The 12946-nt window shown below is 56.9% G+C and overlaps 1 protein-coding gene across 6 annotated transcripts in view; it reads right to left on the bottom strand.

Moving 5' to 3' along the window:
* Positions 1 to 879: 879 nt before the first annotated feature.
* The window catches only part of LOC119843813 (trichohyalin-like), a 28739-nt gene continuing 16672 nt past the window's right edge, over positions 880 to 12946 (bottom strand). For all 6 annotated transcript variants that reach the window (XM_043497833.1, XM_043497834.1, XM_043497831.1 and 3 more), the window contains 8 exons: positions 12508 to 12639; positions 11569 to 11789; positions 9352 to 9490; positions 8317 to 8400; positions 7315 to 7517; positions 5080 to 5158; positions 3733 to 3948; positions 880 to 3196 (listed from right to left, as the gene is read on the bottom strand). In XM_043497833.1, the coding sequence (XP_043353768.1) occupies positions 3170 to 3196; positions 3733 to 3948; positions 5080 to 5158; positions 7315 to 7517; positions 8317 to 8400; positions 9352 to 9490; positions 11569 to 11789; positions 12508 to 12639 (1101 nt within the window). In that variant the 3' untranslated portion in view covers positions 880 to 3169. The remainder of the gene's footprint in view (positions 3197 to 3732; positions 3949 to 5079; positions 5159 to 7314; positions 7518 to 8316; positions 8401 to 9351; positions 9491 to 11568; positions 11790 to 12507; positions 12640 to 12946) is intronic.

The following is a 12946-nucleotide window of genomic DNA, read 5'->3' as shown; positions in this document are numbered from 1 at the left end:
CCATCACAGAAGATCAAGGTGCTTTGAGCACATTCCCAGATTACAGGCAACTATGCCAGATTATCCCAGGGGAAACAGCCATTGCAGTTCTTAGGGCACAGTACAAGCTATGGGACAAAGCTGGCCAGTTCAGATCCTGACTATGACCAGTGTACTATGTTGACTCCTCTACAGTCACCACAGTCTCTTGCTCTCTCACCTACCGCAGACCCATTCACGTCCTTTTCTCCTGACCAATTTCCCAACCTCCTGGCCCCACACCCTTCTCCGGTGATTAAGCCCAGCATTCTCAGAATTGCACAGCAGGTGCATGTTGGGTGCTGAGGACTAGCTCCACAAAGGGGTGTGGGCATTCCAATGCTCAGCAGTGTCAGGCCATGGGCGGCTCTGGGCACATGCATCACTAGACATAGAGGTGCCTGGGGAAACTTGCCAACTACAGATTTCAGAGTAGCAGCTGTGTTAGTCTGTATTCGCAAAAAGAAAAGCAGTACTTGTGGCACCTTGGAGACTAAATAAATAAATTTGTTAGTCTCTAAGGTGCCACAAGTACTCCTTTTCTTTTTGCCAACTACAGGCTTAGGTAGAAGCTGAGCAGGGGTGTTGAGGATCTCCGGCATGCCAAAATTCCCTTTGTAGATCTAGTCCTGAGCTCTTACCAGCATGGAAAACCACTCTGCTCCAGTCCTACGGCCCCTTTGGTAGGGTCTCTCTGCCACTGGCAGAGTTTAAATGATGGTGATGCTCTTGCAAGCGGGTTAGTTTGGAACAAGTCTCCCTGGTCAGCTCCTACAGTCTGACACTGATGAGTTCAATTTGCCTCCTGCAGAACTGTGCATGTTATTACATGTGAATAGAAACTGATGCAACTAGGAGGCATTTTGTGGGGGATAAAAGATTTATTCTGGCCAAAGGTGTGTCACAGCTTTAGTATTTGTGGGTCCCCTTGTTTTATGTTTTCTTTCCCCCACTGTCATGCTGCTGCTGCAGTTTTATCCTGGCTTCAAACACTGCCCTGAGGGGCCTGCTGGACAAGCGTCTTGTAAAACATCCCTACAAAATTACCACCCCACTCCCCCAAAAACCTCTTACTGCCCCCCACATATAAAACCAGGAGCTCCCAGCATGCCGTATTGTGTTTATATACAAACATATACAAAGTATCTACAGCCATGGTTGCAATACCCTGTTCCATGGGCATGGACAGAAATTGGAACACCCTGCATGTAATAAGAGGTACAGATGTCTTGATTGTGCTGGTACGGTACATTAATGTCACAATATAGCAGGGCTTGGACTAGTGGGTTAACCATGGCTTGCAAGGCGTAGGGAGCGCTTTGCCTGCTAGTCTTCAAGATGCTCCAAATCCACAAATCCTGTGGGCCCCCTGAGGAGGCCAAAGCCTTACCTTTCACACTAACACACTGGACTTTTTAAAGACTCTTTGAAGCACTGAGGCAAAAACCTGATCAACATCCACTCTAGCACCCCCATCAGCATTTAAACAGAAGATGCTGGTGTAGGGACTGAAGCTAGACAGTAGCAGCACATCTACAAAGGCAGCTGCAGCAGCGTGAGCTTATCTGGACCATTTCTCAGTGCTGACCCGCCCTGGAACTCACCCTCTGCTCGGTCTCAGAGCCCCGGAGATGGGCAGTCATGCCTAGTGGTTGGAACAATTCAGTAGCCAAGAATAGGAGCTCGGGGAGGAACTGGAGTTAGAGCTGTGAGTCAGAGCTGGATTACCTGGACTGAGGCAAGGCACAAGTAGGATTGGAAACAAGCAGGAACAGGAGCTATCACAGCCATGGGCAAATGCTTTGAGCCTCTGCCCACCCATCGGGATACAGCAAATCCGGCAGCCTGCTGTACGCCAGCTGCACTCATCAGGCTGCCCAGAGACTGGCTCTGCAGCAGGCCTCATACCTGACATCTAGGCTACTTTTACACACACCTGCCCCCAGCTGCATTTTGAAAGCTGGCAAAGCGCTGCAACAAGGCGTTGCAAAGACGGCTCTGAGGCTACTTGGAGGCGAGGTGGGGACCCAGATAGCTAGCAACCAGCAGTGAAAACAAGATGCAGAATCCTGAGCCATCTTCAGACGCTGCGGTCCAACCAGCCAGCACTGTGCCCAGACCGCTCGGCTTGCTCTTGGGAGGGGCATGCATGTACTTCTGGAATATCTGACCCCCCCTCAGGGGACCTGAGTTCTGTTCCTGACTCTGCCATAGGCCTGCTGGGTGACCTTGGGCAGGTCACTTCACCTTTCCATACCTCCATTTCCCCACCTGTAAAATGAGGCTAATGAAGCTGACCTCTTTTTTAAAGAGCTTTGAGATCTGCCGATGAACAGTGCTATTGAAGACCTAGGGATTATCATCATTTTGGTAATTTCCCACAGATTGCTGAGTTAACATCATTAGTCATATGCTGGTAGCACTTGCCAACGCGGAGGAAGGCACAGTCCCTGCCCCAAAGAGCTTAGCATAAAGTCCTCCTGCTTGGAACAGGAGCCAGGCTGGGTTTAAAGGATGCCAAGGCATCCTTCAGACACGTACGAATACCAGCGGCCACAACAACAGGCACTCTTTGCCCTGTAGCTGCCAGAGCCACCCACACTCAGCCCAGAGGTGCAGCGCTTCTCCACCTTCCCTCTGCTAGCAGAAGAAACATCACCCCAGTCCCGAGGCTATGAGACCCTCTCCGCCCCTTCTCTCACAGCACCAACCCCCTGATGCATCAGCGGAGACTCTTCCAGTGTTTGCCTGGACTTGCTCTTTGGACTGGCCCCAGCACTGAACAGTCACTGCATGGCTCCGGTATTGCCCTAGATCCCCTCTCTGAACCGATCACTCCCGTCTTCAGCCACGGACTGGAACGGGTCTGATCGGAAGGGAACAAGGGCCTTGGCTTCACCAAGCAGGAAACAGCCCAGGAGCATGAAAAGCAGCCAAGGGTTTGTGACCAGCAGAGAACCTCCTGGGTTCTTCTCAAACTCATGTGACAGCTTCTTTCCTGACTCCCAGGAGCAGCGAGTGCACCGCTGGATACCGTCGACGTCTAGAGCGACTCCACCCCTGCCATAGCCAGTCCTGTACCACCCACTGTCTAGCCACAGAAGATGACTCTTCCACCTGCTCAGCTTCATGTTCCCCAGCAGCGCACGCGCTACTTCCTATAGTTTGCCCCAGGGAACTGTGGGAAAGAGAGAGCTGGTGTCAGGTGCCCTGGAACAGGGAGAAGAGAAAAATCACACAAGCTGGGCTCCCTATGGTTTAGCTCCTTCCCGCCCATGCAGCTTGATATAGCTGGGTGAGAAGGTCTCCCAGCCCATGGCAGATGGAGCCCAATAGCCAACTGCCGAAGGAAAGGGGAAGAAGGAAAGCGATTTGGTTGGAAGTGTGGGAGACAATCAGGAAGAGGGTGGGGACGAGGACACCGGAGCAGGGGGGAGGGTGTGAGGAAAGCCACAGTGACAAGGAAGGAAGGGGAGTTTAGAGACACTTAGCCCAGGTCCTCCGAAGTATTTAGGCACCTAAATGGCTTTCAATGAGCGTTAGACAACTAAATACCTTCAAGGACTGGGCTGCTGAACCCAGCACCAGTAGGTCATGGCTGCAGTGAGCCTTGCCATGCAATAGGCGGCTGGGCAGCCGAACCGGGCAGTCACAGCCTGCAGCTCGCGGCTAGTCTCTCAGGCCAGGCTGGGGTGAGTGTGCTGGCCCCATTACCTTTTCTCTTCCCGTCTGGCCTGGCTCTGCTCGCAGGGCAGCGAGGTCGTCCAGGCTGCCCCCGCGGTAGAGGGCGTGCTCCGCTCGCAGCTCCCTCACACGGCCCTGCAGTTGGCGCAGGAGCTTCGAGGACACAAAGCTGCGCCCCCCAAGTTGGGGGGTGGTGCACAGGGAGGAGGAGGTGGTCGGGCAGAGATGGGTGTGCTCGTGCCGGTCCTGTGGGCAAGAAAAAGGAGTAAGCTTTAGCTGGGGGTCAAATCACACTGAGCACAGCTGGAGGCACATGGGCCCAGCACACTGGAGACACCAGGGCTACTCCCGCCTGGCCACTGGTGAGGTGCACAGTCAGGGGGCCAGAGCCTGGAACTAGGCCAGGAGATCTGGGTTCTGTTCCTGACTGCCACAGGCTTCTTGGGTGACCACAGATAAGTCAGAGCAGTGAGCCTCAGTTTCCCCACTGTGCTGAGAGACATCCGGGCGAGACACCCAATACCAGGGCTGCATGCTGTTAGTGCAGGGATTTGGCACAGTAGGGTCTGACAACCCTTAATTAGTTAAGTACCATAACACTCCCCCAAGGCAGGAGAGGTTTGGGAACCTTGAAATGCAGCCATCCCTGGGGTGGAACGGGGCACCGGTTTAACAGCACACGGCCACACTACCAAGAGATGAAGTAGAATGCGTCTAACTGAGAGTGCAGGGGGCATTGGTCGGGGGGCAGAATGGAATTACCTGAGCTTGGATAGGGCCAGGACACTGGGGCTCAGGACTCATATACGCTAAGGAGCATAAGGGATCAGTTCATGTGAGAGACAGCGCCCCCAGCCGCACAGACCTCCTGCCCTTGCCCCCTGCAGCTGGGATTAGGTTAGAGCTGTCTCAGAGGGAAGAGTGCAGCTTCCTGAAGCACCACCACTCTGTCCAAGTGCCAGCCCTGGCTGTCTCTGCTTGGCCCGTGAGTTCTCCAGGGCACAGCATTAGGGGACGTGGCTGCAGGACACGTAAGGTGCCTGGGAGATATTAGGGCCACTGGAATAGCCCTGCAGCTTGTAGCACCCATCAGCTACTAACACTGACACTACTCTGCACGCAGGGCTGGATTCTAGCCTCCTGGACTATTATCTCCCTTGGCCTCTCCCTAAGAGGCTGTCTTGCCCTTTACAATCCCCTGCTCCACAGACTCATCTCAGCCCAGCACGTGGCTGGGAGCTTCCCATGCCTGGCAAGCCGAGGAAGAGCTGCTGTGTGCCCTCCCAGTGAGACTGATCCAAGCAGAGAAGGTCCCTGAACCAGCCGGGGCCCTTTCACTGTCCTCGCTTTAGCCAGAGGCGAGTATTTCTCCATTACCGTGGAAAGCCGCCCGATTTCTGCGTCCAGTCTCTCCACACTCCTGCGAAGGCCCCTGGGCCTGTCCCAGGAGAAGCGCCTGTGGGGGGAAGATCACATTCCCTCATGGGCAGATGGCATGAGAAGGCAAGGCAGCCTAGTTGCTCCTTGGCCAGAGTGAGTTAACCTCCAGGGGCGACTCCCCCTCCCTCCACGGCAGGGTCTGGGTGGGGAGCTGCCATATACACAGCGTCGTGTGAATGGTGACCGGAGGGAGGGCGATATGCTGTGGGACTCGAGAAGGGCAGCAGAGATCTGTGTAGCTCTCTCCAGATACATTTGAGCTGAGAATGGAAGCAAGGGCCAGATCCCTCTGCATGGCAAACCCCCCACTGGCCCAGACAGACTCTTCTCCATCCCAAACATTCCTACGCTATTCCCAGGAGTAACAGCCGCCCTCCGAGGGGCAAACTTTAAGAGTAAAGACAGGTGTCAGTGGACAAAAAACTAAGGCTGCAAACTTCAGTTCCAGCTCCTGGGTGCTGGCTCTCAGCGGACAATGGGACTGGGGTGGGGTCACGCAGGGCTCAGGGAGGACTTGGGACAGCATGGAGAATGGGAGGCGGGAATCTCACCTCAACTCCCAGCTGCGACACACCCTCCCCAGCCACCTCCCTGTGCTAAGTACGCAGGGCCTGATCCCCGCTGGGTTCCACCAGGTGACACCGGTGTAAAGCTGGCCTGGAGCAGAGGACAGTAGGCCCTGTCAGCTTCCAGGTACTATCCCCCAGAAACCTGCCAGGGCTCAAAGGGTTAACCCTGGGATTGCATTGCTGAGTGCCCCAATATGAGACAAACCTTCCATTGTCTTTGATGCCTCCCAGCTCATCCCCCGTGAAACACAGGGATCCACCCCCCAGAGCCGATAGCAGCAAGATCCCATTTGCCAGGCAGGCTAGTGTAAGGTCTAGTAGCTTTGTTATGAGTCCGTTCTACGGGAACTGCCAGCAACGGGCCCCCATGGGGTGCTCGGCACATGCTGATGCCAGCAGTCACCTTTCCCTTACAAATGCCATACTGCGGCTGCAGGGAAAGCAGCAGCTGTTTCACTGAACAGACTGGCTCCATGGCAATGAGGGAGGCTAGCTGGCTTGGATGATCTTGTGCTCACTGCTGTCAACCTGGGCCAGGATGGTAGTGGCCAAAAACTGTTACCACCAGGGGGCTGTTCAGAGGCTGGGGTGAAGCGAGTTTGAGGGGTCTCAGCCCCGGTCCCAGTGAGCAGGCATTCCCCATCACTGGACTGTCAGCACGTCAGCAGTCTAGGCCTGAATGGGCACCGGAGAATGAAATACCTCCCCGAGCGCCTTGCACTGCCTCAGCCACCCCCAGCAGCCAGCTCCAGCACAGCACCCCAGGTTATCCAGAGCAGGAGAGTTACTGGATTTCCCTGACACCCAGCGCTGCCCAGCGAGCAAGGGCCTCACTCAGTCTCCAGTCCGGGCACTGGGCTGCTCTCTCGCTCTAGCTGACACCGGAAGTAGGCCCCAGCCCCCCACCTGTCTCCTCCCTGACTTACTCCACGGAGGGATTTTCAGAAGTGCTCAGCATTGGCCTAACTCAACTCCTGCTGACGTCAACGATTAAACCCTCCACTGGTTCCAGCAGGGGCAGGCAGGCCAACCCCTCACCCCTCCTAAGGGGTCCCGGACCCACAGTGTGAACCCCCAGAGCCCTCTGCAGTCTGGTGCCGGGCTCCAGTCATTGCCCAGCCGGGCAGAAGCAGGACTAGTTTGATGCCCTCTTGCATCCCTTATTGATTTGTGAACACTCAGCCCAGCTCCAGAGCACTATGCCGAGTGGGCGAGTTTACTCTCCCCACTTTACAGGGGAGCTGGGCCCAGCACAAACAAGGGTGCCACCCACCTGCACCCTCACAGAAGCAGCACTTTTTGTGCAGTGTGTCACTCTGGATGTGGAAGGGACATCAGGGATTCATCCGAGGGTCCACAGCAGCTCAGGAGCAGAGCTGGGAGCAGCTCTCACATCTCCTGCCCCTTTAGCCCAGAGCACTGGCCACTGGGGACACGCTGCTACCCTCCATTTCGGGGCTTGCTCGAGGAAGCTGGAGACATGGGCTAGAGCCCTGCACTTCAAAGCCCCAACGAGGAGCAGAGGTCTGGCTGCTGGCGGTGGTAGGGCCCCTAACACTACCTGTGGAATCTCTCTTCCCTCCCTCCCCAGCTATTCACTCACATCTCCAGCTCGGCATTCAGCTCCTCCTCAAACTTGCGGGCCAGCTTGCAGGTGGTCTGGTCTTTCCAGTGGGCCATGCTCCTCTGGATGGCCTGCAGCTCATTGTCCTTCTCCCGCAGCTGCTGGCGCAGCATCTGCTGCTCCCCGCCCCCAGGCTCCTTCAGCTGGCTGCGCTGCAGGCTGGCGATCTCCTGGAGGTGCTCCTGCAGGATGAGGCCAGTCAGCACAGCTGGTCCCAGATCTCACATGCCCATTGTCCTCCCCACCCACCCTTGGCCAGAGGAACCGACGGGTGGGGGACTCATCTTGTCTCTCACTCATGACAGAAGCTAGACACAGGCTGCTGCAGTGCTTGGACCCAGATCTGAAGGTTTGGGGAGGGCAGTTCAGATCCAGGCTCATCTCAGTTTTGTCGGAGAAGCCTTCCATCCCGGGGGGAGGCGTGGCCTGGAGGATGGCGTACGGGCTGGAAGCTGGGATCCTGGCAGCCCGTGAATAGGGAAGGTGCTAGAGACCTCCCCTCCACCTACCCGAAAGTGAGGAACCTGAATGGCCTGCCCCTGTACTCCAGCCTTTCCCTTCTCAGCCACACGGAGCCACCAGAAGGCATGTCCTTCTGGGTGGTAGACGCAACCCAGAGGGCTGCAGCAGAGATCCTGGGGACGGGATGGGGAAATGAAGGTAGCTGCCTGGGGGCAGAGGTGAGAGTCTGCAGGGGAGACTACTCAGGGTTCACACCCTTCCTCCCCCTCTGAAAGCAGCAGGATCTGAGAATCCAGCCCCAGGTGTCCAGCAGCAAAAGGCTGGGCTATGGCCTGCTTTGCTACCCGGCCCAGTCTCAGCATCTCTCTTGGTGGTGTGAAGCATCAGGCACAATCCCTGCTCAGCTCTACAGGGAGCCCAGGCTGAAGAGTGCTGGGTGCAGCTCAGCCTCACGGGATGAGGGGAGTGGGAGGAGTGCCCCCGAGGGCAGATCCGTGCCAGGCTCCCAGCGGGACGTACTTGGATCAGTCGTTCCTTCAGGGCCTCCAGGGCTTCCTTGCTCTCCAAGTGAAGCTGCTCTCGCTGCTGTCTCAGCTCCCACTCCTGCAGGTAGAAGGGACTCGCTGCTGTCAGGGTGAAGTCACACAACCTTGATGGCCACCCACTGCCAATACACTGATGTAGCTTAGGGGTGGTGCTATGGTTGGCCACAAAGGCACCTTTAATGGCTTCTCTCCTCTGCCAGGTTGTTTCCACCCTCCTCTCCCTTTCCTGCAGGCAGCTGTCTGCTCAGCGCTAGAAACACTGAAGGGCCATTCAGCTCAAGGGCTGGTCCCTGCGGTGACACCAGACACTAGATCTTGTCTGTTTTACATTAAGCATTTAGAGAGGGGACAAATGGACCATTGCAATCGATATGGCAAAGGGATCTGTGCCAAGCACATGGCATATTCAACTCCATGGAGCCCTCCATGTCCGGATTTCAGGGACGCTGCTGCCCTCACCACAGCACTGTGCCAAGGAGCTGGCCCTCCTCAGAATCTAGTTACAGCTTGCCAGAGAGGCAGGGCTCAGGGCATGAGGCCAGTAACCCCAGGGGCATTGCTGACTTTCTATTATCCCAGCAGCACCCTCTCCAGCTGAGATCACAGCCCTGTTGTGCTGGGCACTGATAGATACAGAGTAAGACAAGCCCTGCCCTGAGGAGCTTACATACCAAATAGACAAGAGAGAGACAGGCTCTATCAGCCTTGAGTCAGGCCAGGGCGCCATCTAGAATCACATCCTGCCTCAGGCAGTGGCCACTTCCTGATGCATCAGCAAAAGAAAAAGGAAAAGCCCACAATGCATCTGGCCAAATGTACTGTCCATAGAGGGGAACACTGCTCCTGCCTCTGTGGCTAGCAGCTTCTGCCCTGAAGCATGAGGCCCCTTGTCCTGGCCAGCATAACCACCAAGGTCAGTAAACCACTCAGCCCCTTTGAAAGCCCCACCACGGCATTTGGTTCTGTGGGAAATGAAACGATCTCTCACCCCACATTTCTCTCGAATCACCTTCTCCTCCTGGAAGTGAAGCATGGTACGTTTCTGAGCTTCCAGTTCCTGCTGCAAGGCTCCGAGGTAGCGCTGGGTCTCCTCGCTCACTCCATGCAGGAGCTGGAGTGCGTGGCTGGTTGAGAGGGCAGATGGGCTCCTGAAGGAAACAAGCAGTGGCTTGGGATGAGAACACCCACGTAACCCGTCTGGGCCGCCACGGATCAGCTGTGTGGGACTGACCCTGGCATCTCGGGATCTCACGGTGTGCACTTCTACTGCCTAAGCTAAAGGACTTGGAGTCTGCTGCAGCTTCGTAAATCTCTAGCCACAACTACGAGATACTAGAGGGGAGCAGAGCCCAGCACTGTGCCAGTAGGGGCTATGCCGGCAGCACTCCCAGCTGTGCTCCCGCTGGGCAGAGCCCACTTGGGAATGGTGCTGTCAGATTCACTTCCCTAGGGGGGACCCGGATTGAAGTCCCGGTGCTGCCACAGACCCCCTGAGTGACCTTGGCCTGCGTCTTCCGGCTCAGTTCCCTCTGTGCAGTGAGAGCAACCCTGCCTTAGTACACAGGAAGGCTGTGAGGATAAATACACTAAAGATGATGAGGCACCCAGATACCATGGGGATGGACACCCTAGACAGACAGGTTCAAACAACGTTCTCCTCCCAGCTCTCAGGCTAGACGTAGCTGTCTAGCATCTACTCCTGGCCAGGGCTGGTGCAAGGACGTTTCGTGCCCTAGGCGAAACTTCCACCTTGCGCCCGCCCCGCCCCAGCCCTGCGACAGCTCCCCACCCCCCCCCACCCTGAGGTGCCCCCCCTGCAGCAGCTCCCGCCCCCCCACCCTGAGGCACCCCCCCAGGGCAGCTCCCCGCCCCCCCCAGCCCGGGGAGCCGCATGCGGCAGCTCCCACTCCAGCTCACCTCTGCTCCGGCTCCTCCCTGAGCAGGCTGCCACCACCTCTTCTCCCGCCTCCCAGGCTTGCGGCACCAATCAGCTGTTTGGCGGCAAGCCTGGGAGGGAGAGAAGCAGAGCGGGGCGGGGCTCAGGGGAGGAGGCGGAGCAGAGGTGAGCGGGGGCAGGGAGCAGTTCCCGTTACTTACTGCAGGTGGCCCTCCCCACGCCCCCCCGCCCCAGCTCACCTCCGCTCCACCGCCTCCCCGGAGCACGCTTTGAGCCACCCCCAACCACTTGGCACCCTTGGCGACCACCTAGTTCCCCTCGTGGTTGCACCGGCCCTGCTCCTGGCACAGCGGCTTATACGTGGAAGCCCCATTTGAAGATGTGGGCACCAGCCCTGGAATTTGTGGACCTACCGCCCTGGGGAACCCCCTCAGAGGCTCACGAATCAGAAGGCCTCAGGCAGGGCCATCCCTAGCTATTCTGGGGCCCTATGCAGCCCCCTGCGGGTAGTTGTAGCCGTGTCAGTCCCAGGATATTAGACACAAGGTAGGGGAGGTGAGATCTTTCACTGGACCAACTTCCTGATGCTCCAGCAAAAGGCAATGAACGTGTCTCACACACCAAGAGAAGTTGATCCAGTAAAGGACCCTATCTCCCCCTCCTTGTCTCTCTGGTGACTGTTATCATCTGTACTGCAGCCACACCCAGGAGCTCCAGCCACGGAGCAGGGCCTCGCTGTGCTAAGCCCCATACAAACCCAGCCCAAACTGACAGCAAGCTCTTTGGGGCGGGGACCACCTAAGTATAAGACAGACAGGTGGGGAGCCCCAGGAAACCATGAGGTTATAGTGTGATGGTAGCGATCCCACTGTGGGGAGAGCTGGAGGCCCATACACAGCTGACTCTGGCAGGGAAAGGGGCAGCCAGTGGCTGGAGTGCGCATTGGTTCAGAGCATGCTCTCCACTGCAGCTTCAGGTGGGGATGCTCCTACAGAAGTCCTGGTGGCAACGAAAGCTTCCATCCCCCCCTGGGGGCAGGGGGGCAGTGGGAACACCAGCTGTTCTCGGCAGGGGGTGTGGATCCAGCCCTAAGACAATGACCTTCAGGACACAGTGGGTGAAATTCCCCCCTGGGCAGAGGGCCAGCATACGGCCTGGGCACCACGGAAGCCTAGGCTGGCCTTCTGCCCAAAGGTGAATTTCCCAGGAGGAGCAGGACAAATGCAGCTGAGCCTGTTTGCCATTGGTCAGCGCTGGGCAAGATGGCAGGGTTTTGGCCTCCAAAGGTATTACAAACCATGCCACATTCAAGAGGTTAAAGGGTCTCACCCATGTGCCATCTGCCCCCTGGCTCTCTCAGGAAGCAGGTCCTGGAGGCGTTGGCATGCCGCACCAATCTCCCTGGCCAGGGAGCGCTCGGCCTGCTCAGCTTGGGCCTGTACCTCCCACTCCCGGAAGGACATTTCATTCCGCTCAGCCCGCAAGTGGTTCTGCTCCTCCTCCAGCTGCTGCAGCCTCGCTCGCAGCCGGTCGCTCTCATGAGCCCTCTCCTAGGGTGAGGGACACAAAAACAGAGGATTTAGCAACAATGCACTGGGAAGGAAATTTCTGTTCTTCCAGGACTCCCAGCTCTGAGCACTGCACGACATCTGGATTGCTGTGACTGCAGGACTTCCGGCTCCAATCACAGAAGCACATCTGGATTGCTGCGACCACAGGACTCCCAGCTCCAATCACAGAAGCACATCTGGATTGCTGAGACCGCAGGACTCCTGGCTCTGAGCACTGCAGCACATCTGGATTTCTGTGACCGCAGGACTCCCGGCTCCGATCACAGCAGCACATCCAGATTGCTGTGACTGCAGGACTCCCAGCTCCGATCACTGCAGCACATCTGGATTGCTACAGCCCCAAGGCTCTCAGTTATGTGGCACATGTAGATGCAGCTTCCCTTTCCTGCACTGCAGGTAATGTGGGTTTGATCCTACCTGCTGGGAGGGCCCATTACAGCCAATTGCTCAGTAGGGGATGAAGTCCCATTCACAACACTCAAGACACAGGACTCACTGGGATAGGACAGAACGATCCATGTTCAAGCAGGCTGGGTCAATCGGTGGTGGGGAGGGATGAGCTTTGGGCCAGTGGCTTCCTTCCTGCAGGGGAGTCAGGTCTAATCCTCCTCCATGTCCATGAGCCCCTAAAATCCTCATTCCCCCACTCTCTGTCACACTCCCTGTGATTGGGGGCTGGCCTGGCAGCCATCCCCACCTGCTCCAGCTCCTCGCTCAGTCTCCTTAGTGCCTCTGTCTTCTCCTCCTGCAGCAACGTCCGCAGCTCTTCCAGGGCCTCCTGCTTCTCCCGCTGGAGCGAGCGGCTGTGGAGCTCCAGCTCCTGAATTCTCTGCAACACAAGCCGGGAGCAACCTGCTGTAACTCCAGCCATCCCATCCCCTGCCTTTCCCCAGTGAGCCCTCTTCAGGCTGACACGCACTCTGTCCTGCGGGAAACCACATCACGACACACTGGCTTTGCCACAAGCCGATTGCCACTCATGGCCTACTCCACGTACAGCACAGGGATGCCAGCTTAGCTTGAAACACAACACAGTACATGGGAGATAAAGTGACATCAAAGAATCAGCTACTGGCCCTTGCTCAGCGCAGATTCCTGAGGTGTACGGTCTGATAAGATGGGTTCTGGGCCCCACT

This window comes from Dermochelys coriacea, chromosome 15 (genome assembly GCF_009764565.3).
Source record: "Dermochelys coriacea isolate rDerCor1 chromosome 15, rDerCor1.pri.v4, whole genome shotgun sequence".
NCBI lineage: Eukaryota > Metazoa > Chordata > Testudines > Dermochelyidae > Dermochelys > Dermochelys coriacea.
This window is presented reverse-complemented; position numbering and strand designations above follow the sequence as displayed.